This window comes from Fistularia commersonii, chromosome 25 (genome assembly GCF_037954325.1).
Source record: "Fistularia commersonii isolate RoL2024-O1a breed Wild chromosome 25, RoL_Fcom_v1.0, whole genome shotgun sequence".
NCBI lineage: Eukaryota > Metazoa > Chordata > Actinopteri > Syngnathiformes > Fistulariidae > Fistularia > Fistularia commersonii.
Genome location: NC_141308.1, coordinates 7,908,256 through 7,935,205, shown reverse-complemented (window position 1 = coordinate 7,935,205; position 26,950 = coordinate 7,908,256). Strand labels below are relative to the sequence as shown.

Below are 26,950 nucleotides of genomic sequence, written 5' to 3'. Positions count from 1 at the left end.
TTTTTTTTTTTCTATCTCAAACTTTACTCAAACAGATGATGTTTACAAAGAGTGTACAGGTTGAATGGTTCCTTGGTCAAAAGGCCAAGATTAAACCACACGGACAAAGGCCACAAAAGTGGCAAAGCTTACATCCTCCTGAGAAGCCAGTTTTTTTTTTTTTTGTTTTTTTTTACCAGAATCCTCTACATTACTACTAAATGTAGGTACAAAGGTGTGAAACAAAACCAACTTTGAACCTCTGCAAGTCTGACAGTGATCCTATAACAATCTGTGTATCAGAATGAAAGTCAATTTGATTTATTGACCCGAGCCGAATTAGTATAACAAAAAAATATGACAGGACCTCGGCGCCGAGGAGGTCGGTCTTAAAGAAACTAAAAAGGGAAATATCACCATGGCAAGGGGTAACAGTGGGTACTTTTTGCTTTGAGTGAATTTTGATCTGGTCACAGATGTCATGCAATCCAAAACTAGCAAAGGAAAACTAAAAACAGGACGTCTAGCAACCTATCCAATCCCGATAATAAATATAAATACGGCGCATCTCAGATTTTTTTACAAATTGTGAAAAGGACATGGCAAAATAGCTTTGTTCTGAAACTCAAAACACATAAATAAAAGGAATACCAATACTTACAATAATCCTATGGTCATATAATAAGCTTTAGAAAAGAAGTTTCCTTGGCCCTTTAAAATGTAAGGCTCGGGCATGAAATCGTGGCTTGCTCTCTTGCAGTTTCACAGTAGAGGCACACGGACACGCCTGGCTACAGGTGAGCCATGAGCAAGAAGTCTAATGAATCATGTCATTACTTGCACAATGGGAGAGCCACATATTTAGAATTTAAAAAGGTCTGTCAAAGACAAATTAGGCCCAAAGTCATACAAACAGGAGCTGATATTGATCTTGAGACTTTTTTTTTTACTGAATTCTTCAATCTAATGTTAATGCACTGGTGTTTATGCAAGAATGATCACTTAACAAAAACAAAAACAGCGGATGTCCATCTTTACGCTGTATTTGTCAGACATAGTGGGGCTGAAGGCTTAAAAAAAGAAAATAAAAATGTTGCCTCAGATATGATCAATCCTTTTAATATCATTCACTGATGGCTTCTTCCTAAAAAAGTGAAAAGGAGAAACGGAAGAAGAGAAAATGACATAGCAGTGATGGGAAACAGGGGTGTTGGAGCATAATTCAATGCACACTAAGATTGTTTTTTTTTTTTTTTTTTTTTTTTAAAGTCCCAGCCGTCGTTCATAAATACGTAGCCTGACAGGCCTTGGAAGCAAAAGAGGGGAGGTCGGTGATTCTTATCAGCGGCCGACAGAGACAGAGACGCCCCACCAGGAAACCAAGACCTGGAGCCGCAGCAGGAGCCGAGAGGGACAGAGAGAGAAGGAGAGGGACATCACTCCATGATGGCTCGATAAATGACGGGCTCGATGTAGTCCTCTCTGTATCGAGAGTTGATGACCCGTTGCCTTTTGGAGTTCTGTTTGACGTCGCTCTGTGCGAAGAGCTCAAAGCGCATGTCGGAGGCCACTGACTGCAGAGCAGACACAAAAAGAAAAACAGGCGATCTGATCAAGACCCAATCTTTAGAAACTTCAAGAGAAGAGTCATGTCAGTGGGACGGTGAGTTACCATTCGGGACTTGACTCGTTTGGGCAGATCCTCATCGAGGGTGTATATATCTTCTCGCTTGACGGAGATTTGAGATCCGTTCTCAAATTCAACCTACACATGAGCACACACGTCGGTGAAATCACAAGTACACAAATGGGGATTACTCCTTTCAGAAATCATTGAAAATGCCAACAAAATAAAAGCACCTAAGTTTAACACATGAAAATCTGCTCTATCTATGCATACACAGATACACACTATATATATGAACACATTGACCAATCGATTAGTCTTTGGTGATTCTCTTTCAGGTCAAATCCGTTTTTACATCTAAATAGATGGATAAAAAAAAAAAAAAGTCTACATTGGAAAAACTGGCATCGCAGTATCATCTTTATCAGCATCAACTCTACTATATACACTGTCTATTAATTGTCATCTTCTTATAATAATTGCCTCAGTCATTTTTTCAGGTTTTTCACAAAACAAAACAAACAAGCCATATGTTGAATAGGGAGTTCATTCAGGCAAAACTTTTAATTCTGTCAAAAAATATCAGGCAATTATTTTAAGGTGATATTCGTGGTGATTAATGGAGTGATCTACAAGCAGCGTGTACATTCAAAGGGGACTTTCTGTGCGGCAGGGGGTAAAACGTTGTGAACTCACCAGGTACATGGGGATGGAGTGTGAGGCAACAAACTTGGCCCCGTATATTAACCCATCTGTCCACCTCACTTGAACTGCAGCACCTTCAGCAGGCGGACCAAGTCGAACGCAGTCCCGGTTCTGAAAACACAGACCATGTGAGGTAAGAGGGGTCAGTACTGACAATGTACTGTCAATCAATAGCCATTGATGTTCTTTTTAGGAATGTGTACAAAAAGGATTTAAGTAACAAAAAAAAAAAAAAAAAAACAGGGTAAAGTTCAAAACATAGCTTTGACACCATTATGCAATTAGGAGCTCCTGAAAAATTATTCACAGAGCAAAGTCAATGCTGAAAGCTGTATCATTAACCTCGATGTCCTCGGGGAAGAGGTTGTCGCTGTACGAGCCGTCATCGAAGACGACCTCATAGAACGTGGCCGTCGTCAACTCGGTCACTTCACTCTGGTAGTAACGGCCATTTTTGTATTTACAGATCACCCTCTGGCCCACCACCAGCTCCCGCATAGATGCCTTGCTCCGCTGCAGAAAAGAAGCGAGACTGTTAGGACTCAAAAAGCTTGTCACTCATCAGCCTGTCTCATTTTGCCACAGCACAGATAAAAGAGTGATTATTGTTCAGTCTGCAGCATGAGACGGTCATGACAAATCACTAGGCATGAGTTTACTCAGGTCTAAAGTTTAAAAGAGTGTTTTGACAATGATGTGTATCCCAAGTAATAAACACTATCTTTTCATGATTCATGTTTTAAGAATTTTATTTGCATTACCTAATGTTGGATCAAGGCAAAAACAAGTTCAGACTCTACAAAGTCAAAGATGGCACCCTGACAGGAAATTCACTTTTGAACAAAATTCCTTTGTTGTCCAAGGCGTGTAAGGACCAATGTCAATCTTGCCCAAAATGTCAGTGCGCAATCGTGAAATAAAGTACGATTCCGTGGAGTAGTTTCTGGGATGTGAAGGCAGTACAACAAATATTTCCATTCGGTATGGCTGAATAACTAATGGCTCGAAAATTAAAGCTCATGATTTCATTCTATTCAAGTGTCTTGGCACTATGATGGTCTTTGTTTACACTCAAATGTAACACACTTCCCATTATTAGCACAGGGGGGACACTCATTTTGGAAATAGAACTTAAAGTAGCAATTAAAACAATAGGATTAACACTTCTTTTCTTATACCGAGCATTTTTTGAGTTCACTTGTGAAACCATTGTAGCAGCCACCCAATTACTTCCACAGAAAGAATAATCTTTCCAAACAATACCTGAGACAACGTTGGTACTGTGCAGTCAACCATAATGCCCAAAAGGAATACAGAACTTAGAGATGTGAGAGGTCTCAAAACCTACATGTCAATTTCAAAATCAAAGATGTAACTCAAGGGAAGGAAAAGTCATTAAACCTTTTTCACTTAATATAATGCAATGCTAGCATTAGTGTAGTAATTCTCATCATGAACCATGACCTAGTTCGGATCTTGCAACATATCAATATTCAGGTGACTTTAAATTTCACTGTACTTGACTGGATTGTGGGAAGAGACAAATGTACCCCCCTACTTTTACCCCACTTTTTTTTTGAGAGGATTCATCTTACCAACAGCACTGCTGTCTTTTTCTCTCCGGTGAATAAACAGGTGATAAACTGCCGCTTTTTAACAACATGAAGAAGGCCAAACCAAACCCAGATATGAAGTTTTGCCACAAACCTTGACAAACCCACTTATACACCTGTTGCTGGTAAACATCTTAACAAGTACAAGAATTTTAGTGGCATCACCTCCCTGGGAAAAAGACCATTGGACTTTGGACTGAGCCTTCAATGTTAAAAAAAATGGCTTAAAATTAAAGTTTTAGTGACTAAATTTGTGGGCATCACTTTCTAGTAAAAGGAAGCATCGAGAGATTGTGTGAGTGGACCTGTTTTACAAATATTTAAAAGATGGCTCTGGCCACCAAAGCAGCCCGTCATTTATGTCTCCTGCTACTCGCTTAAAAAAAAAGACCATGACATAGACGGCTGCTGTAAGCTTTGCAGATTGTCAAGCCCCTAGAGGCAGATCTGTGGCTGTGGATTTAAATGGATTTGACGGATGTTGAACCATTGTACTGTTTAAGTAATCAAGGAAAATGTCATATTTAGCATAATAATGATTCCTCAAAAGTGTGCAGCCAAAGTGACAGTGTAATGAATTTTGTTTATGGGATGGTACCTCAGGCATAACAGGTGCTCTGTGCCTGTGGCAGGTGATGTAGACGATGAACGGCCAGTCGTCTGGATGCATGAGGACACCGGCTGCCTGAGCACAGGTGGGATGAAACGCTGTTGAGCAGCGGCCGTGGGAGCATTGGACACAGCAGCCTGTCACCTCCTTCTTCATCCGCTTCCTGCAGTATACGCACTTCTACCAAAAGACAAAAGGATGGTGTGGAGAAGATGAGTGAGTAGCAGAATACTGAAAAGGAAGTGCAGGGGACGGAGAGGAGGAGAAAGGTAATAAGGAAGCTGGAGAAAGGCAGCTCCAGTTTACGTCAGGGAGACCCAGGCAGATCGGCAAAAGAGTATGACTTCATAGAGATCAAAACCTGGAACAAGTGGGGCCAACAAATATGACCCATAGAATAGTTGATGCATGACTCATGCACAAGACAATAGGCAGTACATGCAGAAGGGAAAACCACAGGGGACAGAATTCTGTACAAAAAAAAAAAAATCAGTGTTCTTAATGGTGAGTCTACAGTATGTATCACTTCTGTTTCACACCGCAATAGTAGCGGGTAGTGAAACCAAGCAAAGACAGCCAAAAGGTACCAGGATTGATTTGTGTTGTGCAACAAAAACATACAGAAAATTGTGCCACCAGCTCTGTCTGAGAGGGCTCTGAGTGTGTGTGTTGTTTTTTTTTTTTTTTTTTTTTAAGAAACATGACACAAAGCTTGCTGCAATTCTGGTAAATAAATACAAAGTGCTGAGAAAAGGAAGACACACAAATCATTATCATGAACACACAATTCGCAACCAAAGAGCAAAGACAGTTTGAACTCAGGATTATGGGCAGCAGGGAGTTTTTCATTTTTATGCACTTGGTGCCACTTGAACTGGAATGAGTCTTACCAGTCTGAAGCGTGGCAGCGGGATTGCAGACAGGTCAATGGGGCTCCGCTCGCAAACATTGACAAAGCGGGCTTCCAGGACAGTGATGGCACACAGCACATGAACCCACCTATGAGAAACACAAACATAAGGAGGGATTTATCACAAACAGCACAATGTTCAAGGTCTTTTTTCCTCAGTAAACGGCATGTCAAAATGTTTGTTTAGTTAAATTGTGTCATTATTTGACCAAGTCAAACATTAAGTGTGTGCATTACCTCTAGAGTAGAGATACAAGTAGAGGTCTAATTATACAATTATTACCATCTCACTTTGACTTACGAAATATTAGGACCGAAACTTGGGTGCGAATTAATACCATTAATTATTTGAATCATGCATTTTCTGTTGTGAAAAATAAAGGAAGATGTTAAAAAATGCCACGAGAAAGTTCTGGAGCCTCTAGCAAAAAAAAAAAAAAAAACAGACCCTGCTAGATTTTAAGTGAAAATATTCCTATATTACAGGCTTTAAAAAACTTTGTCTTGAACAAATGGGATTTTTTTAACCACATTGCAACATGTATTTCAGCATTTCCTGTCATCTATAACCACCTTTCCATGCTTTACACTTTGCAGTAGTTGCAAACCACGTGAGAAACACACATTTGCTGCACTAGTGTAAGCATGCCTCCAGCACATGCACTTAGCCTGAGGATCTTTGGTCAATTGATCCAAGCACTAATAGCCTTTTGTGTAAATACTCCTTGCAATTCTTTCAGAGGCTTTATTGATTAGTTAAAAGGAATAAAGTATGATTGCCTTTTAAATTCATGTAAGCTGTAGGTGGTGTAAGTGAACATATGTAGGTAGTGAAACATCATCAGAGCCTTATGCCTCATTTTGGGTCATTCAAATAATGAAAAAAATGGATCTCCTGTGGTGGTTTTGTGCCCAGCAATGGCTGCAATGAAGACATCTGAAGTCTTTTGACCACTCAATATTTCCCATTAGATCATACTAACTTTCTCTGTAAAACATGTATTCTGTTCACCCAGTAGTGTCCTAGAAACAAAAAATTCTCAGTTCAAAAAAAGCAATGTTTCTTCAATTGCCCATTTATATCAGACAAAACAAATATTAAAGCTGAAAACCTTTTTAATCAGCTGGTATCACTTACTTGTCATTGTTTGCTCTCTGAAGGGCTCCTCCTCTGAGGGAACACAGACAGCAGTCCTAGAGGAAATAAATGTGCAATATTATTACCATCCTATCTTTGAAATAAAAAATATTTATTATACACACATATATATATTTCTTTTATCATATCTAGGATGTTTGGGTTGTTTCATATTATTCTTATCAAAAAGCAGGGATCTTTTCTTCCTATGCTATGTAGTATCATCTTCATGAGGCCATTGTGTGCTGATTCATGATCCAGACCTAGTAAGGGAACTTTAATAAACACCAAATCCAGGGTATGATAAAAGGGAGACTGAAGTGAAAGACTGGTTGGAGATTCATAGCATGTTGCACCACCTCATCATTACTGAATAAATATCATGAAAATTTGCATCGTTATCAAAATAGTTGGAAATATGGCTCGAGTAAAAATATGGTCAGGAACTGGGTTGCTTATTCTGAGTATAAGAGTGTTAAAAAAGAACACATCTTTCTGAGGTTATTGTCGAAAACAGTTAAGAGGGAAAGAGGGTTATATTATAATTAAAAGAGTATGAAATACATGTATCATCAGTACAAGAAAAAAATACATTTAGGTAAGATAACTAGATCAAAATCTGCAATGGTGGCTAGCCGTAATAGTAAATCTTGGCATATTGGGAAATACTTTTTATTTTAAAAATTCTCAGAACCCAGCTATTTCCTGGATTTTTTTGACACAAGATTACGCTGGGGTTGACAGAATTTCAGATGTAATTTTGGGCTTCAGGAAGCCTGATCTGATCAGACTACACTGATAACATGTGGTCAGATCAGGGATATAATCAGACACGTCATTGTTGGCATAAAGGAAAGGCTGTTGAAGTGACCTTGTTTAATTTTCCCAGAGCAATATTCACTCTTTGAGTCATATGACACCCACGCCCCTCTGGGTTTTTTTAAGAAAAAAAAAAAAAAAAAAAAAGAAACTATCATAGACAGAACAGCAAAATAACTGTAAAATGTGGCTAGTAGTTAAAATGAGGTGTTCTTAAGTCGACTGAAACGATGTCTTGGTGAGAGCAAGAGACGTCACAACTTTCTCAGGAACATTTAATGTTCCATAATATCAAGGGAACCAACAGCAGACATGCGTTTTTGGTCGTAATGTAACTGATTTATACTGGAAAGGTGCTGTAGACCTTCAGTCAACAAACCTCAGTGGTTGCATTTGCTTCACAGCGGGCACATAGCCAGTCGTCCAGCTCTGCTTCATCCCCAGATACACCATAGCAACCTGAGAATGGAAAAGGAAGGGAGGCAGGGCACTTAGCATTAGATTTCACGGGTTTACTTTGATTTAAAATAAAATCTAAAAGGGTAGTTTGGTTCCTCTTTCTATCTTATTTTAAACATCCTTCCATCTAATTTTTAACAAACATTAAAAGGAATGTTTTACCCAAATAACAATCCCATATTAATATACTTGAATCAGGCTGAGAGATATAGGGATAGAGTATTCAGTCCACTAATCACTTGTAGATATTCAGACAAAAATAGCTTTATTTCTTACAAAAAATATTGAAGTGAATGGCTACTGCTGGTAAAAAAACATTCATCTATGCTGCTCATCTGGGATAATCCAAACCCAAACCCCCAGAAGATATTTCAACAACAACCTAAATATATCGGTAACATATTAGCTAAATATTTCTTTTTCAGCGAATTTAAGTGAACCAAAGTGTTGTGGAGTTTAACAATACATTAAAGCTGATCTCTCAATATGAGTCACTGTAGGAAATTGCTAAATGTTTTTGGTGGGTATTCCTTTAAAAAAAAAAAAAATTTGTCTCTAACACTAACACCTGTTCATATTATGTAGCGGTGCTTGCATATTCATACACAATCCACTTGGCCTTTACTATTGGCTGTTTTTCTAACAAACAGTAGATTTAAGAGTACCCACTTAGTGTGTGTTTGCTGCAGAACAAAAGAGGACCTTTTTTATTTGTTGTAACAATCATTTGATAATAATAGACACCTATGGAACACAGAAAAGGGGCTTACTGGCATGAACACGGACGCAGCATTGAGAACAACTGACCAGCCGGCTGGTCCCATCCTCTGCCACATGTGGGTTAGACAGCTGTCCCTCCCCACTACCACTGGCCTTGCTGGTTTGAGTGTCAAAACACATTTCAGGGATGAGTGGTTTGGACCACTGGTGACCCTCATGACGGTTCGCCAATGTCAATGTCACACTGGAACTCGCACCACTGGGCTCAGACTTGAATAAAAAAAAATAAAAAAAAGAGATTATTTTCTATATCTTCACGCTCATGATGTCAGTGATGCAATGGTTTGCAGGAGTGGATCCCGAACTGTGGACAACTGAATGATACTGTGGACAAATATTCACATAACATTTGTAGAGATGCTTAAAAAGTTGGTTCCTCGGAATAATTATGTGCATTGCACAAGATGTGGTTTTGTAAACAAAAACACTTAAATTTTTCAATGACAATCTAATTTTCCTTCTCTGATTGAGCATCCAGTTTTCCATGACTATGCTAATATCTTCACAACAAACTGCTAGTTCGAGTTAATGTGACGGTCAGTCTTGAGATTTCTCACTACGAGCCCTCTGAAGGCTTAGACTTTTTCCATGTACCAAATCCTTGCACCTACTTACACATTATAAATTCACAATTTACATGTCCAGGGAAAATGACTCCCTTCAGTAGATGAAAGTAAAAGCCATCATGAATCAACACTAGTGAGTTATCCATCTTTGCAGCAAAGGTCAAACATCAAAGTTAATGAACAAAAACTAGAGGGGAATTTCAGTTAAATGTCAGGCATAAACTCCTCCTGTTCAAGACAGTGGTCATACCAATCTGGTATTTACAGCGACTATGTTGGATATACTTTGTGTTACCAAGTCAAAATGTAAAAATATCAGAAAAGATCAGATAGAACTAATATCATGTAACTCTATCCCTGAAACAGAAAATAACCGTGGTTTAACCGTACTGTCCACAGAGCAAGCATTACAGCATCACATTATTTTTTGCAGTTCTGGGGAAGAGAGCGCCATGGTGAATTGCGACTGTTGAAAGTCATTTTCAGGCTTTGTTTTACCCAGGTGCTATGAGCCATTTGGCAACCGGACAAAATAAACTAGACTACAGATGATTGCAACAATTTTGTAAAAGTTCCATTTACATTTTTCCCTATCACAGAGGTTGGAAACAGTTTGCAAAAGCTGACGAAGCTCATTAGTGACACCTTCTGGTAAAAATATGATAAACAGCTGAATAACAGCCCTATACTGTTTAAGAAGTAGATATAACAAATGCAAATCAAAACAGTCACAACCTCAGAGTTCCATTTTTTTTACATCAAGATCAAAACTGCCCCCTCTTCCCCATTCCAACTTTTAGTTTTCACATATTCTGTAACTTCAAATTTATGTATCTATAACTGTGGCTGTTTAAAAATAAAATTATAAAATAACTCATAGGCTGATCAAGTAATTCATACACATATCGTTCTTACCTGAACATAAGTGTGGAAGAGCAAACAGATGGAGCAGTAAGGAGCCTGCTCGGCCATTCGCTTGTTGTACTCCCGCTCTGCTTGTGGGTTATATGGTCGACACTGCCATAGTTGTGTGAGTGGCTTTGCCCACTCCTCTTTCTCCTCTTGCTCAAAATCTTTATCTACATACACCTCTACAGAATTGAGAAATAAAGACAAAGGGAAATAGTGGGTCAATATTGAGAAGAAAAACAAATATGTGTCAATGGGTGAGGATTTAAGACGCATATCAGTGTCAAGAAGCCTTCAGCAATTCAATATATGACTTCAATCAAGTGCTGAAAATACAAGCGATGTATAGAGGTAAAGACTGTGGCATTAACAATAACAATGTCTGGGGAAACAAAATGGCACAAACTTTGCAAAAAAATTAAGAATAACATTTCTACATTAAACAGTAAAAAAAAAAAAAAAAAAAAAAATCATAGTGCAAATACAATAAGTTACCTTCATCACTGTGCACCTCTCTGATGAGAGGATGGTGGCGGGGAAGTTTTCCCAGCACAGCTTGCTGCTTTTGCTTTGTGGCCACTGACTTGCAGTATGACTGCTCTTCTGACACCTGGTGGGCCAAGTAAGACATAGCAAGACTACTTGAAAATGTAATTACAAAGGCCTGAAGATGTATCAGGAACATCAGCTGTAACTCAAGTCCCAACATTATAAAGCTCAGAGGGAGCTCTGTACAAGTATAAACTCATATTCAGATGAACACTTTAGTTCATGTTTCTTTTGAAAGAGGTTGAGACTGATCAATACTTACAAGTTGGTTCTGAGTGATCACCATTTCATTGTGCATTGCATTCTTGACAGGAATGGCTTCTTTCGGTGTGATAATACCGGTATCCACAAGGGGGGATTGGTTACTCTGTGATTTAAACAGGATCAATAACATTCATGGTAAAATTGGAAACAATTTCGGATGTGTTGACTGCCATAATCAGGAGGATTGGCAGGAATTTTCAAGTTATTAAATTAGTAACAATGAAGACCTAGCCATTGGTATGTAACTAGTTCCAGTTCAGGTGCACAGTAAAGTCTATCGATTGTTTACCAACACCAGTATATTTTTTTCCACATACATGTGTCCCCACATGCACAATTACTAAGCAAGCTCAGTGTAAAAAAGCCGTTATGGATCATTTGTCATGCATGACAACTTCTCAACCATGCCAATGTCACTGTGCACATAGCTGTCAACAGTAAATGACACATTTAACTTGGCTTTGCTACTCCTCCCACTACATCTTCATTAGGACTATGGATAAGTTATTAGAGCACTGACCTTTAGTTTGCTGTTCTTTGGGGACTCCGTCTCCAATTTATCTATGGGTCTGGCTTGTGTCTGAGGGGAAGCCAATTTGCTGATGGGCTCCAGTTCAGGCTTCTCCTCTTCGGCCTGTGCTTCAGTAGACAGGAGGATTTGGGGTTTTTCCTCTTTTTTGCATTTCTCCACAGAACTTGGTGCGACTGATTCAAGTGTAACTTTGGTCAGAATAACTTTGGATTCTGGCTGTGCCTCCTTCTTCTCACAGCCTGGGGCCTGAGATTCAGACTGCACCTGTGTGTGTGGCAGTGGTAAAGCTTTGATTTGGAGATGACGGGGTTGATGCTCTCGGGCGTAGCTGTGAACCTGGAGCTGCGTATGAGGCTTTTGCTTTTCCAGTGAGTAGCTGTGCACTTGAAGAATATCTTTTGGACTTAGCGTCCTATGGAAGAGCAAGCTGGCTACCCCCATCTTACGGGCAGGCTGTGCTGTCATTTCCGTCCACGTGGGTGAAACTGCGACTGGTAGATGACCGTTTTTGGCTTGTGACTGAGATGAGATTGCAGGTGCACGAGTCTTGGTATAGTGGGGAGGGCGGCTTGTGTCACTGTTACTTAAGCCCCTGTGAAACGGATCCATTAAAGTAAGCTTGGTTGGTGTCACAACCAACTTTGGAGGACCTGTAAAAAACCAAAATGTAAATGAAATGATACAGAACCATCAATGAAACACATTATAATATTATGTTAATGACTGAATCATCAAAACTACATGAGTAACAGGGAAAGAACTGAAACCATGCACCGGCAATAGTACCTTTATTTCTCTTCCCGTCTATCAATGTAGAACGTGGTGGTAGAAGACTGAGCCGAGGGCGCTTCCCATACTGTTCCATTTCCTCATCTCCCTCATCCTTGGGAACAACCTCATCTGGCACATCCAGGCAGACCCTGTGTCTTTTTGTTTCTATCCTTTGTGTGGTGCTGATCATTGACCAAGGAGAGACATGCTCATTGGAGTTAATAGATTTGTGAAGAGAAGATTTTAACCCCATTCTCTTCTTGAATTTGTATACAGTAAAAATATTTTTAGAACTGCATCTTTAACTTTAGGAGCACTGCTTCTCTGAGAGAGAGACAGGAACTCTGCTATTCCTAATATAAACACTAAAATATCTAAGGGATAGCAAATCCATTTAAAGATCTCTTTTACCTCATCAACTGCCAATAAATTTTCATTTTACTGAAATGGAAGTTGAGATTGGGATAGTTATATGGTTCTAGGGTTTTTAACATGTCATAAAAAACCCACAAAAATCATATCCCTAAACATAAGCGTGAAAGTTAAATTATTTCAGGGATATTGTGACCTACCTCTTCCGCTCTCCATCCTCCCCGCTATTCTCTGAAAAGCCACCGTGACTGTTGTTGCAGATGTCATTGAAGGACTCCCCTAGGAATTCCTTTGCCTCAGGGGTGGGCCGTGAGTGGTCAATGGACACCATATCTCGCCCAGCCAGCCACTGTTCATAGCGATCTGGCTGGAATTTTCTCACAAATACATCCATAGAAATCTTAACCATGTCTTTACGGCATGAACACTGAGGGAGAAGATGAGGCGGAGATCGGTCAACTAAGTAAAAATGGATCATGTTTCAAGTGATAAATGCAATACATGATGATTCTTTGCTGAATATTAAGTGTTTCTTAACAATCATGTGCTCCTTAAATTCAATCAAATTAAATGAAGAATATAATTGTGCATTCATTACCAAAACTGCTTGCTTGCCATATTCAATCCATCTCTCAGTTGCAAAGTTGGTGGATTCAGCACAGTTGAAGCCGTGGTTGAAACCAGCATGGTACGCATAGGGGAAAGTTACCATGAATTCACCAGCCTCCTGAGTAATCTTAAAGGTAATGCAAACATTTGTTTTTTTAACTGTTAAATCATGCATTTAGAGTTGGTATAAAGAGATTCTTTCTTTTGGAAATTACATTTATAATTACTTTTCTCATACCTTCTCAAATGGAATGCCATATTTTTTCAGTATTGAAGGGGAGATGAGAGTCATCTTGTGCCTTAGAAATGCTTCACAATTTTGAGCACTACCAGGAAAGAATCCTGAAATAAAGAGAGAACAAAAAGATGTTGGAGAGCCAAGGTAAAGCAACACTATACAAAAAAACATTCTGATGGATAATTTTTCCACAGGCCTCATACCTTTAGCTAGACGCTCAAGTCTTTTCCCATGCTCTGGGGGGACACAGTACCTGCAGACATTAAAATTTATGTTCTCCTGTAAAATGAAGTAGTGCCGAATACTATCTGAAGAATTACTGTTTTCAGCCCCAGGCTTTGTCAGCCACTTTACACACAAAGCACTTTGTAAAAGTCAAGCACTTTAAGCTGAACAATGAATGTCCAGGTGTCCATGTGAGGTAACTGTTCACAGAATTCCATCCTTCACACAGTGATGGTTTTGACAAAATGTCATATTAAGTTTGATGATACATTTTCACGACAATCAGTCTTGATGCAATAATGGAATACAAAATTATTGTCTTACAAAAGTCTTACAAAAATCAACTTTGTAAGACTTTATATGAGCAAGGATGCTACGATATTATGCAAGAACACATCCAAGTATTTCAATCGAAATCCTATTCAGAAGCCACATCAATTTTGATTAAAAAAAACACTGTAGCCTGATAACTATTATGTTTACCATGATTTAGGCTCTCCAAAATGCAGGTAGTTGATACTGTAGAGGTCCATGTCTTCTGTGTGCCATGCAAAGGTGGTCTTCCACATGCCAAAATATAAGTATGGAGTATTAACACCCTCAATGGTAATGCCGCTGTCATGTTCCACAGTATCCAGGATTGTGTTGAGATGACAAATGTTCCACTCCTTGATGTCCTGCAGGAGTTTGAATAATAAACAGATTTGACTCACAGGCTCATACTGATACACTAATATGAATATAACCAGTGTACTAAGTCAAGCAAATCAACAGAAAACCAAAGCAGAAGTTTGCTAAATATTACAAAAGCTACACCAAGCAAATTAATCTGAAAGTATGTAGACTTACAGGGTCGTATAGAGTTCCATTGACATCAGCCCCATAAATAGGGGGATTAAATGTCACATTTTTCCAGTACTTCCTTTCAAGCTCCTCAAAGTCATCATAGTGAGGACTACAGAACCTAGAAAAAGGCAATAAAAAATTAAAATACAATAAGACAGACATTCAATCAAAGAAAAAACATCCACAGCTACAACAAAACCAAATGGCCTTTAAAGTAGCAGCTCTCACTTGTCACTGTTGGCAATCTTGCGGAACTCTTTAACAGACATAGATTTCTTTTGAATGTTATACTGAGTGAAAAGGCCAGACTGGCCTGTCACTACTTGCTGAATGGGTGCTGGTATCACCAAATCATCTATGTCATCATAGGAGCGTCTTGGCTTCCACTCTTTTGGTGGGACGATCTGATAGCGAAAAAGATAGACAAATGTTTTTTTATGAACACCACTATAAAGCCATGGTAAGAAGAACACAATTCATGATTAGTATATGTCTCACTGGTGCGACTGTTGTAAAATCTATGTGTCATGATTTTAAATGAGCAAATGCAACATTAGAACTTACTTTGGCCAAGCCCGCTCGGTGTGCTCCTTGGGACTCCACGTACGCAATGTACCGGCTGAAGTTCTTGAATTCCTCAGCAGTAGGGTAGAATGTCATGATCCCCTTGGAACCATGATTTTGGGAAGTTACGTCTGACGCCATCCCAAATCTTGAAGGCCGCCTTTTCAGGGATTATAGAAAATTATGGAATTAAATGTGTGGATATTTCTGGTTAATCACACAATGTAGGAATGTTTAAAGAAACTGATAGCACAACCAAACACACAACAATGACAAATCTCTAGTATCATTCAAGCACAGTATTTGTAACTGGCAAAAATGGTCAAACAGCAGGAGGGGTAATAATAATCATTAGAAAATTGGGTCAGAAAATAAACAAGTACAGAATGAGTAATCAAACATTTTAAACCATTTAGCAGAATGAAAATTGGAAAAGGGATTTTCCTTTGCAGCTATATTTGCTGCATAATATTAAGTTTGTTGTCCAAATTGAACATAAACTGCACACAGATGTTAGTACTACTGTCATTTTGATGTCAATTGCGAAAATTATTTCATGAATTTGATTTATTTTTATGGTACACAATTAACATGTTGACCATTTAAATGTTGTGATGTTCATGTAATAGCCCAACTAAGGATAGGAGTTGAATATTAGCCAAAAGCCATAAACTCCCTGGACAGGCAGTCGGTTGCATTCTTTGCAATTAAGCGAATGATTAATTGTCAAGAAAAAAACAAGGAATGTAGTATTTGGTTTACCTGCACGTTTGAAAACGCACATTTTTTCCCAACTATAAACATTAGTTTTTTTGTAAAATCAGTGGATCTCCGTAAAAACACAACGCAAACACCTCCGGATTAGCGCTGGCTGTGCTACGGTCGTTTCTGATTGGTTAAACCCTCGTCTCTTTAATTCGGCCCAACTGTTAAAGCTAACCAGCTAACAGTAGCTCATCTGTTAGCTCACTGTTAGCCGAGCCAAAATAGGAAGATACATTAGCCGGTGTGATAGCGAAGTACTATTTTCATTCACATTCCTGCGCCACACGACAGTGAAAGATTCAAGTTTACGAATCAACTTGCAACCTTGTAAAAAGCGTCACGAAATCAAATTTTCGATGACAAAACAGTTTCGCTAATTAAAACCAAACAGGGATCGGACTAGTCGTAGTGCTACCGAAACAGTCTTAGCTATATTGTATAGTGTTTGAAAACTTGAAACTGCCACATTTTAAGTATAATTTAGTTGCACCTTACATTCATTGTATTTCAATACCAAATGTTTTGCTAGCGTCATTTCGAATAGAATAGTTTAAATAGTCGATTTAGACAGTGCAACTCTTGAGTCCGTCAAGTGTGTCCCAGGATATAGACGACACCGGCGTTACCCTCGACATTCGCTCGAGCAATAGCAGTTCCGGCTAGTTTAGCTAACAGATTAGCATTATGAGTTCAGAAGCTAACGTTGTGAGGAAAGGAAGAGAAAAAATATATAAAAATAGATACTCACCGCCTCCTCTCAGCTGAAGAATCGGTAGTCCCCTGTTATATTTACTCCTCGCAATCAATACAGACAGCAGTAACGTAAATCGGAGAGGGAAAACCGCTTGCCAACAGAGACACCAGTGGAGAGAAGAAGATGACTATCCTCCATTACCACTTCTACGCATGTACACGCACCTCGGATTTTGTTTACCACAACACGCATGGGACACGCTCAGCCAATAAGAGACCGGCTGCATGATGACGATTTGGACACCGGACTTTCTCCAAATTGAACTTGGTCTCTACTGAAGCTGGGAAAATATGGACGGTAACAAAGAGCCAAAAATGTAATTATGTGAAAATATTGATCAGTATCAGGTTAATGTTGATTTGTTCTTCAGTTTCCTTATTTTCGTTTGTATTTATTTGCCTGTCTGTTATTTAGCTTTTGTTGGATGTTACAGTATCTTACACTATTTTTGTTCTGTATATCTATTCTTTTGAATATCTTTATAACTGTAACCCTCTGTTATTTGTTATTTTCTTCAGTAAAAAATACATTTATGTAATTGGGTTTAGATATCGTAATTTACATTAAAAAACAAACCTGTTTTTATCCATCTGTTCCTCCATCCATCCATTATTTTAAATATTTTTGATTCTGTCATATTGTCATGCAATGGAAACCTCACTTAGGAAAAAAGGGAAAGATGCAAACACATGGAAATGCAATTAACATCAGTTTTATTTAATGCCAGCGAAGGCACATTCATACAATGACTCCAATTGTATTGATAGGCTATATAATGTTATATGCATCTACATTCAGGCAGTGCATATATTATGATTCCTGTGAATAAATGCAACATTAACTTTTACACATTTAAGCACAAAAGATATAGCCCACTGGAGCACTGACAATTTGTATGCACACTTTTAGCAGAGGAAATCTATGTGCACCCTGTAGTCCACAGTTTTACTGACCTTTCACATCAAAGAAAACATTTAATACAGTACATTTCATCAGCAGCACTTGTTGGTTTTTGGAAAGTTCATATAGAATATATAGATTTTAGAGGCGTCAGTGCCAGGCCTTCTTGTTTTCACTCTATTTCTGTCCATTTTGTACCAGTTGCATAAGACCGGTTATTTTGCATCCTCTCTGTGTCAAAATGCATATATAACTTACCAGCATTGCATGAATGAATGTTCCTCTTTCTAAGAAAATGTTCTCCTTTGGCTGACTCGCATATGATGTCACTGGAAATCCAGTTTCAAAACCTTTGATTTAAACCTTTTGCAATCTTAAACAATATAGTTACCTCAGGAGACAGCACTGTCTAAGAGCTCATAGGTCTGTGCTTCAATCCTTACCTTTATAATCCCACTATGAGACAAAGCAACACCCATGAAAGAATGTCTTTGAGAGAGCTCAGTGGAGAGCTTTTTCCTTCTTTTTCCCCTTTTAGATTTACACATGTTGGAAAGAAGTAAGGGAACAAACTCGGATTTATATCAATCAGCATAAAATCATATCACTACAATTACAAATAATTAGACAATGGCAGTTTCTGTTTATTCAGAATAAAAGGCAAACATAGACATAACGAGGATTGATTAGAGAGAAGTGTTAGGGGAAATTATTGATATGACAATATATTTAACCTCTTGTATTTTGAACTCATGCAGGGCCTTAGTACCTACATCTTTATGACATTAAATGTTAAATATTGAACAATGGAAAAATGCTTCCAGAAAAAAATTGTATCAAATTGTATCCATATTTGTTTACTTCTATTTTTGCAACCATTTCAAATGCATCTCTTAATAAATATAATTTCATATTCATGCAACTATGAACTGATGAAATGGTTACATTGTGCTTAACATATACACACATGGCTCTTTGGGTTTTTAATTTAATTTGAGAGTTCAGAGAATTGAGACAGATTTGTATCACTTAGGAAATACGTGAGTGAATTAAGACCAATAGCAGTGATTGAGGCTTCATGTAAGAAATACACCGCACAGTGTATGAGTGGGTTAATAGATACTTGGACTCCACATGAACAATGAGTTTAAATTTTATTTCAGTTAAAATGTAATTAAGATTTGCATTTGGCTTGATAATACTATTTCATATATATATATATATATGTATATATATATATATATATATATATATATATATATATATATATATATATATATATATATATATATACTTTATATTTATATTTATAGTTTACCCAGTTAGCATTTCCATCCAGTATTTAAAAATACACTATTGTTTTCATCATTAAAATATAATCATAAGCTCGGCTTTTTCATCAGTATGGTTAGTATTTTTATATACTCTACCAGTTTTCTGGGCAAAGCAGGTGTAAGTCGGTTCAATGTTAAGTTAATGACCTTTTCATGAATGTTGACCGGAAGCTCAGCAACTGTTTACGATAATAATAAGGATTTCCAGACAACATTTATTGGAAGTCTATGCCTTTTGCATTTTGTGTTGGTCAGTTCTTCACCAGACGCACTCCATACAGGAATCACAAATGGCCATAGTAATTATGACCTCCAGTGATTGTGTTGTTTTGCTTATGTGAAGGGATGGAGCAAATCTGATATGATTGAGCAAAGGAGAGACTGACTTTGTCTTTGCATCCGTACCTCTCATCTTTCTGTTCAGCTGTTATTCTCAAGTTGGCACAATGCCATTTGTCCAGCTTTATCTTGAAGCACCAGTGGCCATCTGCATCCTCGAGATGTGGCCTCTTATGTAACAGCTCTCAGCCTGGGAGCAGCCTTAAGAACATATGCTAACTGCCAAAAATGGCCTTCTGCTTGGTTCGGTGATAAAAAGCCAGACACTTTGTTGGTTATTTGTCCATTGGCATATTGATTTTCAGTGTCTGGAGGGTTTCACAAACAGCAACGGTATTCTCTTTGTCTGTCTTGCTGCGGTCCTTTCTCGACATATCAGGCTCCCATAGAAAGAACTCGTGTAGAAGAGTATTGACAGTGTCAGGACACTCCATCATCACCATGTGACTTCCTTCTTCGATTACTTTCAGGAATGCAAACAGAAGAATCTACGAAGAGGATGCAAAGTATTTAAAAAAAAACACATCCTGCATGATATGATTTTCTGAAAAACTCAAAGTTGGTATACCTCTGCCATGCGTTGGTCCTCATCCATGGGGACAAACTTGTCACACATGCCGTGGACCAGGAGGATGGGCACGGTGAGCTCCGCATGGTAAACCTCGTCCCCCTCAGGCCAGTACTGACCGCTCATCATGGCACGCAGGACAAATGGAGAAACATTGAAGGCATTGCCCTGCTTCAAAAGCTGCTTCTCTTTGGCACCCTGGTGGGCAAATCCAGCTCTTAAGGATGAGAAGATAGAGGTTACCTTGTACCGTTACTTAAACATTTGTTTGCGGGAATAATTATTTTGGGATCATTCAAGCACAACTCTTACTTAAGGAAGCTCCAGGCCAGACAAGGCGACAGACAGTGAAGGACACATGACGGCAGCTGAAAGATAGAACAGAGGCTGGGTTCCAGGGCTGTAGGACCTCCTCCATTGATCATGACCACCTTATGGACCAGGTCAGGATATTCATGGGCCAGGAATGTGCAAAATGACACCCTGGAGGATTAAAATGGGATGGTAAAGAGGGTTAACACCTGAATGATATTGATAAGAGATCACTTAAGTAAGACACGGAATACAACAAACACTGCCAACTCCTCACCCGTATGAGTGGCCAATAAGAATGTTGCGTTTCCGTGCGTATCTCTTAAAGATGGCACGTATGTCCTCGGCCAGGGCATAAAACGTGTACGCTGCTGCGATCTGTGGCGCAGTGCTGGCTCCGTGGCCTGCTAGGTCTGGTGCGATGACCTCATAACCCAACCGAGAGAAGAAGTCCAGTTGGCTGCTCCAAATGTCAAGTGAGCCTCCGACACCATGAATGAAGAACAGCGCCACGTCGGAGTGTGTACCTTTGCAGCTCGAGATCACTCTTTTTGAGTCGATTACAACCGTGCGCTTGGGCTTCCGGCGGCGGCGGCGAGGAGGTGGAGCGGGTTTCTGCTCCCCGGGTGATGGAGGGATCGGAGGAGGAACAGGGTTAGGGTCTGGAGAAGAAGCTATTTCTTTGTAATCGGCCAGCTCTACTTCGACGGTGCTACACGGCTCCAGATCTCCATCCTGACACTGCAGGATCTCCGAGTGCAAAACATCACCGAGATTCTCAATCACCAGCTGCCCGTTGCGGTACACTGTGATCTTCCTCTTGCAGTGGACGCTGCAGCTGCTGCCCTCGCGGCTGGAATCTTCACAAGACTTTTCATCATCACATTCATCTCTCTGCTCCGTGTCGGTGAATTCCTCCTCTGTAACTAAAGGCTGACGCCCGGGAAAAATATGCCGCACTCGCAGGACTCTTCCAGGTTTGACCTCCACAAACTCAAATCCATCAGAAGGCTCTGAAGACTCTAGAGGCAAAACCAGACTGGCAGCCTTCCCAGTTAGGCAGCAGAGAATCCCTTCAGTAATACTGGTCAGCATGGTGCCTTCCTGCATAAACACAAAACATCACAGGAATTGATGAGTACCCAAAGAGCCTAAACAATTAAAAAAAACAATATATAGATTTAAGATTTTAAAGCAAAAATGTCATCAACATCACACATGTGGAGGAAAACTCTATTTTCTTAATACAACCCTGTTTGTTTAAACAAAAATTAACAGAAGGATTTGGGACCAAGCTATGATGCTTCAAATGTAGGTGTAGTTTTATTCTTGCTCGATTATCTAAAGGCTGTTTTAAGTTCACTCAAAACATTGAGAGGCAAGGTCGACTCTAGACTGAACTGATCTGAACCACTTGAATCTAGGGATTCACAAACACAAAACCAATGTGAGTGCCGCGCTAAAGGAGCTCCTCCGTGACACTCACCTGTGTCAAAAGTCAAATCATTGTTCAGGTATTCCAAGCTCATGAAGAGAATCGGAGCACGCGACACTGTTCTGCAGTTTCAAAGTCAGTGAGGACTCGCAAATCACAAGTTAACATAGACATTACTATTAATAACCGTTCCTTTTGACTTGGTCAGAACTAGGATATATATAAATAGACAACAGGTCATAGGGCATGACCGCGTGCAGGTTGACATACTGTGTGACTCACAATGGCAGTTCCCCAAACACTATTGTCTTTCCTTGTTTTATTCCAACACAGCTGAACTGCATTTCTTTGACTCCAGATACAAATCGGGGTTCAGTAATTAGCTTTTTTAGTGGAAAATATGTTTAGGAAATAAAAATGTAAAAAAAATGTGATAAAAAGGTGGCTGATTTCTCAACATATGAAGACAAAAAATCAGGTCGGTTGATGTTTAAAAGTGTTGACAGTAAAAGTTCTCGTCTCAATAAAGAAATCAAGATTATTTTTTTTCTTTGTGTGTCTAACTTCAGTGATATTTAAGCTTCCGACATTCTTAAGAACACACAATATGTAGACATGTTTTCAGACAGGATTGATGTTCAACAGATTCACGAAAATCCAACTTAATACTGTGGACATAAATCTAGCTGACAACTTATTGAGTGCAGAATTAATGCAGTGCGGGACAAAAGCATGATTATAAATCCTACTTTACAAGCAGCAAATTTGTTATTTTTAATCTGTTATTTTAATTTGGGATTTTGTTTTAAACCAACCGAAGAGAAGCTGACATTTAGCATCATTTAAGCAAAACAACCTTTTTTTTTCAACAGCTATAATTAAAGCTCAACTTTACAATCCACAATAAGGGAGCAGGGCTTTTGTAATCTCCACAGTAGGGAATATTTTAGAATGGATGATAATTGGCTTAATATTCACAAATGGTGATATTATCTATTCTGTTCCAGTTAAATCAGATGACAAGATACTTTATAAGCTGCTCTGCTTTTTGAGAAAAGCACATTGTGTTAAGTGGGTTACAAACTCACTCTTCTCATCGCTATTTAACATTGATGAAGTAATCTTTTTTCAGCTTTCAATAACATACTTTGAGATATATGATCATGTCACAACAATTAATTTGGTTTTTCTTTCTCGATAATGTATTTCAGCACTGCACATTTTTCAATTTGTTGTGAATGTTGGCACAAACTTTTTACTGCAGCTGAATTTCAGCGTGCGGTATCGATTGTTGGCCATATCGATCCACAAATGTTCTCTCTTGCATTTGCTCTCGGAAAAAAAAATCAGTTCACACTAAGTCTGAAGGTCAGTGTACCAAGCGCTATCCAAACATATCCCAGGAGCAAAGCGAAAGCCAACTGACAGTCAGGATCTTTTTATAAACATCATAATGGACCATTAGTCCAAGAAGTAGCCTGGGCCCTCTAAACTGCTGCTGTCAGTCTTAAACCTGCAGCAAGAGCTGTGATCCATTTACCTGTCCTGACGTGCCACAAATAAGGTGAAGGTATTTGGAATGGCCAACGGTGATGGTGTTGGCAAATGGCATCAGCTTGTTTAACTGCACCAGCAGATTTGCACCTCACAAAGCATCTCATCAACCTTGTTACTGAAATTACCCTGCTGACCTGCTAACCAGCGATGGCCAACCAGGTTCGATGTGGACATGGAAGAGGAGAGCTTGCTGAAATCCGCAGAGGAAAGAAAAAAAACAAGCTGCGGTAACTTATCCAGCATTTGTCTGCATTGCAGAATATATTGGTTGATATATCTGCCAGTTATTACACTGTAACACAGCTGGTACACAGTGTGCTGCTCTATTTTCTTCTTTCTTTAACAGTGTGGCGCAGTCTGGCATGATTTGTGCACACCAGTTCTGCAAACATACAAGACTTCTTCAAGTGCTGTTGTATATATACGACGGTTCTGACGCACGGATGTCATCGCTGATATTGACATCGATTACATAATATAGATGCCCTCTGTTGAAAGCCAAATGTCAATATGATGTTACAAATAGGGATGCGGACCTACCTGTTTCGGTGTGTGGGGGTGACTGTGAAAGTGATGCTCGAATTATCGCACGAAAAGGAACAAACAATTCAAAGATATCCTTGTTTGTTTTCTGCACAGGCCCCCGCCGTTTCAAATATTGATAGATGTTTTATTTTGCGGCGTCACAGGGTCGACCGCATGCAATCGCCGCGCAGTGTTTTGCCGGCGCAGATGGATTCAGCTGTAGGATGGAGGATAATCACATCATGCAACAGTCAAAGATCCATTACCTGCAGATGCACTGGCGATGGCTGTGACCGATTCAAGCAGTTGGCAGTGCAGGGCCGAGACGAGGAAACGGACAGGAACGTTGCATCGGCTGCAACACTTGTTTTATGCTTGGGATGCTGCGAAACGGTAAAAGCGTCTCTCTGGCCTCACTGGACGGCTACTGCAGCACAGTCGGGGACCGGGTTTCGCGGCAACGCGTGCATCCGTAAAAGCTTGCCATTTGCAGCGCGATAAAATAAGCATTACGAATGCAATATTGTTGTTTTCTTTTCATCCCCCCGAGGAATGCGCTAGGCCGGATCCTACCCAGCCCTGCTGCCCTTACATCCGCAGAAGCCGCGGCACCCTCGCATTTCCTACACCCGCCCCCTTTTCTGAGTGACAGTGACGAGAGCCAATTGTAGCGAGCCAAGCTCTGGTCGTAAACCAATGGGAAGACTCCTGATTTCCTGTTACTAGGGCCGAACACATTACGAGGTGCCTGCGCTTGCTATGACCGTGATGGATGGATAGATGGATGGATGGACCGAAAAAATCAATTCAAAATAAATAATAAATAAATAAACTCCCGATCACACGACGTCAAGTGTTTGGAAATGACATATGGCTCTTGGATGATCTTTACATCCTCATGTGAAAGGGTACTTTCACCAGCAACCAAAATAACCTTAGGGTCGTGTGTCCCCCTCCTCCCCCCGGGCCTGTTCGGGTGCAGGGAGAGAGGGGCAGCCCGGTGCCTGTCACCGAAGCCTCCAGCGGGGCAGAGAGCCAACAGCCATGGTCCGTTGGCGTTTTGTCGCTGGTATAAATGTCCCTGTCTGCACATCTGGTTGTTTTTGATCAAACGATACAAAGCGCAAGTAGCCCATTTAACATTACATATCAATACCAACTAGATCTGAAATGCCCCTCCTGGAGCTGAGCAAAACTCAAATTTAAGCCTAACAAGTGTTTTGCAAATGACCATAACTGACAATAAATAAATTTGCTTTATTTTGTGACTGCTTGTTCTCAATGTAAATTACAGTTATTGTCAGTCTCCTCTGAGTTGATTTGTGAAGCCGCACTGAAAATGCTCCTTTACTCTCAGGCAGTTTTACTGACCTTGGAAGGGGAGAATCGGCTGATATCTGTTGCTTGAGACAGGAATAGATAACCAGGAATCAATTTTCAGTCATTTATTTCTCTTTAGATTTAATGAAGAGTAAAGATGTACGCTTACCTTGAAGCTGAACACAATTGTTTTAGAGTTAAAACTGCACAAATATCGAAAATACCTTTTCAGGGATATCAATTCCATCCATGGACATCAAGCTCATGGACATAGCCTGAATAATTGAAGTAATATTAATGATTTATTTGAGGTATATCCTGCAGGCAAAACAGCGTCTCCTGTCATCCTGTCGTTGAAGGGTATTCCAGCAAATTAAGGTGAATCGTGCATTCGTGGCAGTAATTTCTTCAATTTCAATCCAAGCATTAAATCTGATTTCAGTAGTCATTTACAGCGAATGCTTCAATGCGATGCTGGCAAGAAAGAGGAATGGTTGTTTTTCTGAAGATGGAATTTTCATTTGGAATTTGATTGGGATTTTGTGGGACATATTCACCTCAAATATTGTGATGATGAATACAACTCAGGTTGTGGGGAAATTCAACAGTACAGAGAATTATTCAGAATGTATTTAGAATTGTAGGTCAATGTTTATTAATGCATGAGTCATGTTATTTGAGCAACACACCAGAGGGTGGCGCTAGTGTGCCAAGGGAGCGGTTTCAAAAACCTAAAAACACCACGAAGAAGATTGGTGACATTCAGTTCCTCAATGCCTTTGGAAACCCTTAATATTCCACAATGAATAGCATATTATCGTCTTTCTCACGACTACGCGGAGTAAACAGCCTCACCAGGTAAAACAGTGCGACCTTTTTTACTTTATGGTGGCACATTGGAGAATCATATTTGTGTTAATTTACGATGCTAACGTTTAGCAGCTAGCTTAGCAGCGTGGCTCACATTGGTTGTTAATGAAAGTTATCAGCAAACATGTAGCAAAATCTATACAAAAGTATCTCATTAAGTTGCAAAGACAGATATCCGGACAAAGATGCTTTTTTAAATTTATATTCAGTGTAATAATAGTAAGAACTGTACCTGTAGTTCATTATTTACATTTAAAAATTTATTTATTTTACTGAGGTACAGGGGCATTTGTAACGCGTTCACTGCGTGACCTCTTCCGAAAGTGCCTTTTGGAAACGAAATTAGGGTTATAATACCTTTTTTTATGACAGATTTCGGTTGAATGTGTGTCTTTATATTTCTTTCCAACCCGTACTTTTAAATTGGACACTTAAAGCAAACAGAATTTCTGAAATTATCCCAGGTTTGATTGTATTGTAGTAGAACTCCCAAGTTTTTACTGATATATTAATACAATAGCAAGAAAAAAACCTGACGCTGGATTTTACCGGAGTTTACAATTTGACTCTAATAAGAGAAATTGCTCTAATTAATAGTTTTTAATTTTTGTCCTTGTCCAGAATTCCAACGGGAAACCTTGCACAAACTGGCACTCCAGTTCGTTTTTTTAGCAACTGGTTAGTTCCCAGAGGAGCTGCAGGATCTGAGACTTCTAGATGTGGGCCACTTTCTTCACAGTCTGAGGGTTTTGGAGTGTTCCAGCAGCTCCCATGGCAGTACCAACAAGTGCGGACAAGAAAACGAGGTACTGAGTATCAACCCAAGAACATTAAACGCAAGAGGACCCACGGATGGATTAAAAGGCTTAGCTCAAGAGGTGGCATTGAGGTGCTGTTACGGCGGATACTGAAAGGACGAAAGTCACTTTCACACTGAAAGTGCTTGAAGAAAGGAAACAAACATTGACTCTGAATTTGTGGAGGAGCTTACAAGTGAACTTGATTATTAAGTAGTGATACTGGTGGGGGCTTGTTTTGATATTTCTATTTCACTACTAATGTGTGGGATAATGAAATGTCACTTTCAACAAACAGGATGCTATTGCAGTGAGACAAAAGGACCCTGGTACATCTCCTCTCTTATTATGAACACTGTTTGATTCAGATGATTAATTACTACTCTGAA

At 39.4% G+C, this 26,950-nt stretch overlaps 3 protein-coding genes across 3 annotated transcripts; 1 reads left to right on the top strand and 2 right to left on the bottom strand.

Annotated features, from left to right (window-relative positions):
• Nucleotides 1–16,788, bottom strand: kdm4ab (lysine (K)-specific demethylase 4A, genome duplicate b). The gene is made up of 23 exons (XM_086171946.1): nucleotides 16,599–16,788; nucleotides 15,086–15,245; nucleotides 14,750–14,925; nucleotides 14,525–14,639; nucleotides 14,159–14,352; nucleotides 13,654–13,703; nucleotides 13,451–13,554; nucleotides 13,202–13,339; nucleotides 12,804–13,030; nucleotides 12,247–12,413; nucleotides 11,449–12,110; nucleotides 10,927–11,031; nucleotides 10,611–10,725; nucleotides 10,122–10,297; nucleotides 8,631–8,850; nucleotides 7,781–7,860; nucleotides 6,583–6,638; nucleotides 5,425–5,533; nucleotides 4,523–4,714; nucleotides 2,654–2,824; nucleotides 2,303–2,422; nucleotides 1,652–1,744; nucleotides 1–1,553 (listed from the first exon to the last, which is right to left on the bottom strand). The coding sequence occupies exons 2-23, from the start codon at nucleotides 15,224–15,226 to the stop codon at nucleotides 1,416–1,418; spliced, it is 3,549 nt and encodes a 1,182-aa protein (XP_086028072.1). The 5' UTR covers nucleotides 15,227–15,245; nucleotides 16,599–16,788; the 3' UTR covers nucleotides 1–1,415.
• A 1,339-nt stretch (nucleotides 16,789–18,127) lies between these two features.
• On the bottom strand, nucleotides 18,128–23,975 carry LOC147219073 (protein ABHD8-like). Its single transcript, XM_086171947.1, has 5 exons — nucleotides 23,841–23,975; nucleotides 20,335–21,161; nucleotides 20,058–20,228; nucleotides 19,746–19,962; nucleotides 18,128–19,665 (listed from the first exon to the last, which is right to left on the bottom strand). The coding sequence occupies exons 2-5, from the start codon at nucleotides 21,150–21,152 to the stop codon at nucleotides 19,453–19,455; spliced, it is 1,419 nt and encodes a 472-aa protein (XP_086028073.1). The 5' UTR covers nucleotides 21,153–21,161; nucleotides 23,841–23,975; the 3' UTR covers nucleotides 18,128–19,452.
• Nucleotides 23,976–25,611: 1,636 nt separating this feature from the next.
• mrpl34 (mitochondrial ribosomal protein L34) lies at nucleotides 25,612–26,830 on the top strand. The gene is made up of 2 exons (XM_086172688.1): nucleotides 25,612–25,752; nucleotides 26,386–26,830. The coding sequence occupies exons 1-2, from the start codon at nucleotides 25,697–25,699 to the stop codon at nucleotides 26,699–26,701; spliced, it is 372 nt and encodes a 123-aa protein (XP_086028814.1). The 5' UTR covers nucleotides 25,612–25,696; the 3' UTR covers nucleotides 26,702–26,830.
• The last annotated feature ends 120 nt before the right edge of the window (nucleotides 26,831–26,950 follow it).

Coding starts and splice junctions, on each gene's coding strand:
- kdm4ab (XM_086171946.1), bottom strand. CDS start 15,226: ATGGCGTCAGACGTAACTTCCCAAAATCATGGTTCCAAGGGGATCATG. Junction 5,534..6,582: donor CAGAGAGCAAACAATGACAA/GTAAGTGATACC, acceptor TGTTTCTCATAG/GTGGGTTCATGTGCTGTGTG. Junction 1,745..2,302: donor ACTCCATCCCCATGTACCTG/GTGAGTTCACAA, acceptor GCTCATGTGTAG/GTTGAATTTGAGAACGGATC.
- LOC147219073 (XM_086171947.1), bottom strand. CDS start 21,152: ATGCTGACCAGTATTACTGAAGGGATTCTCTGCTGCCTAACTGGGAAG. Junction 19,963..20,057: donor CTGGCCTGGAGCTTCCTTAA/GTAAGAGTTGTG, acceptor CTCATCCTTAAG/AGCTGGATTTGCCCACCAGG. Junction 19,666..19,745: donor AGGACCAACGCATGGCAGAG/GTATACCAACTT, acceptor TCCTCTTCGTAG/ATTCTTCTGTTTGCATTCCT.
- mrpl34 (XM_086172688.1), top strand. CDS start 25,697: ATGAATAGCATATTATCGTCTTTCTCACGACTACGCGGAGTAAACAGC. Junction 25,753..26,385: donor GGAGTAAACAGCCTCACCAG/GTAAAACAGTGC, acceptor GTCCTTGTCCAG/AATTCCAACGGGAAACCTTG.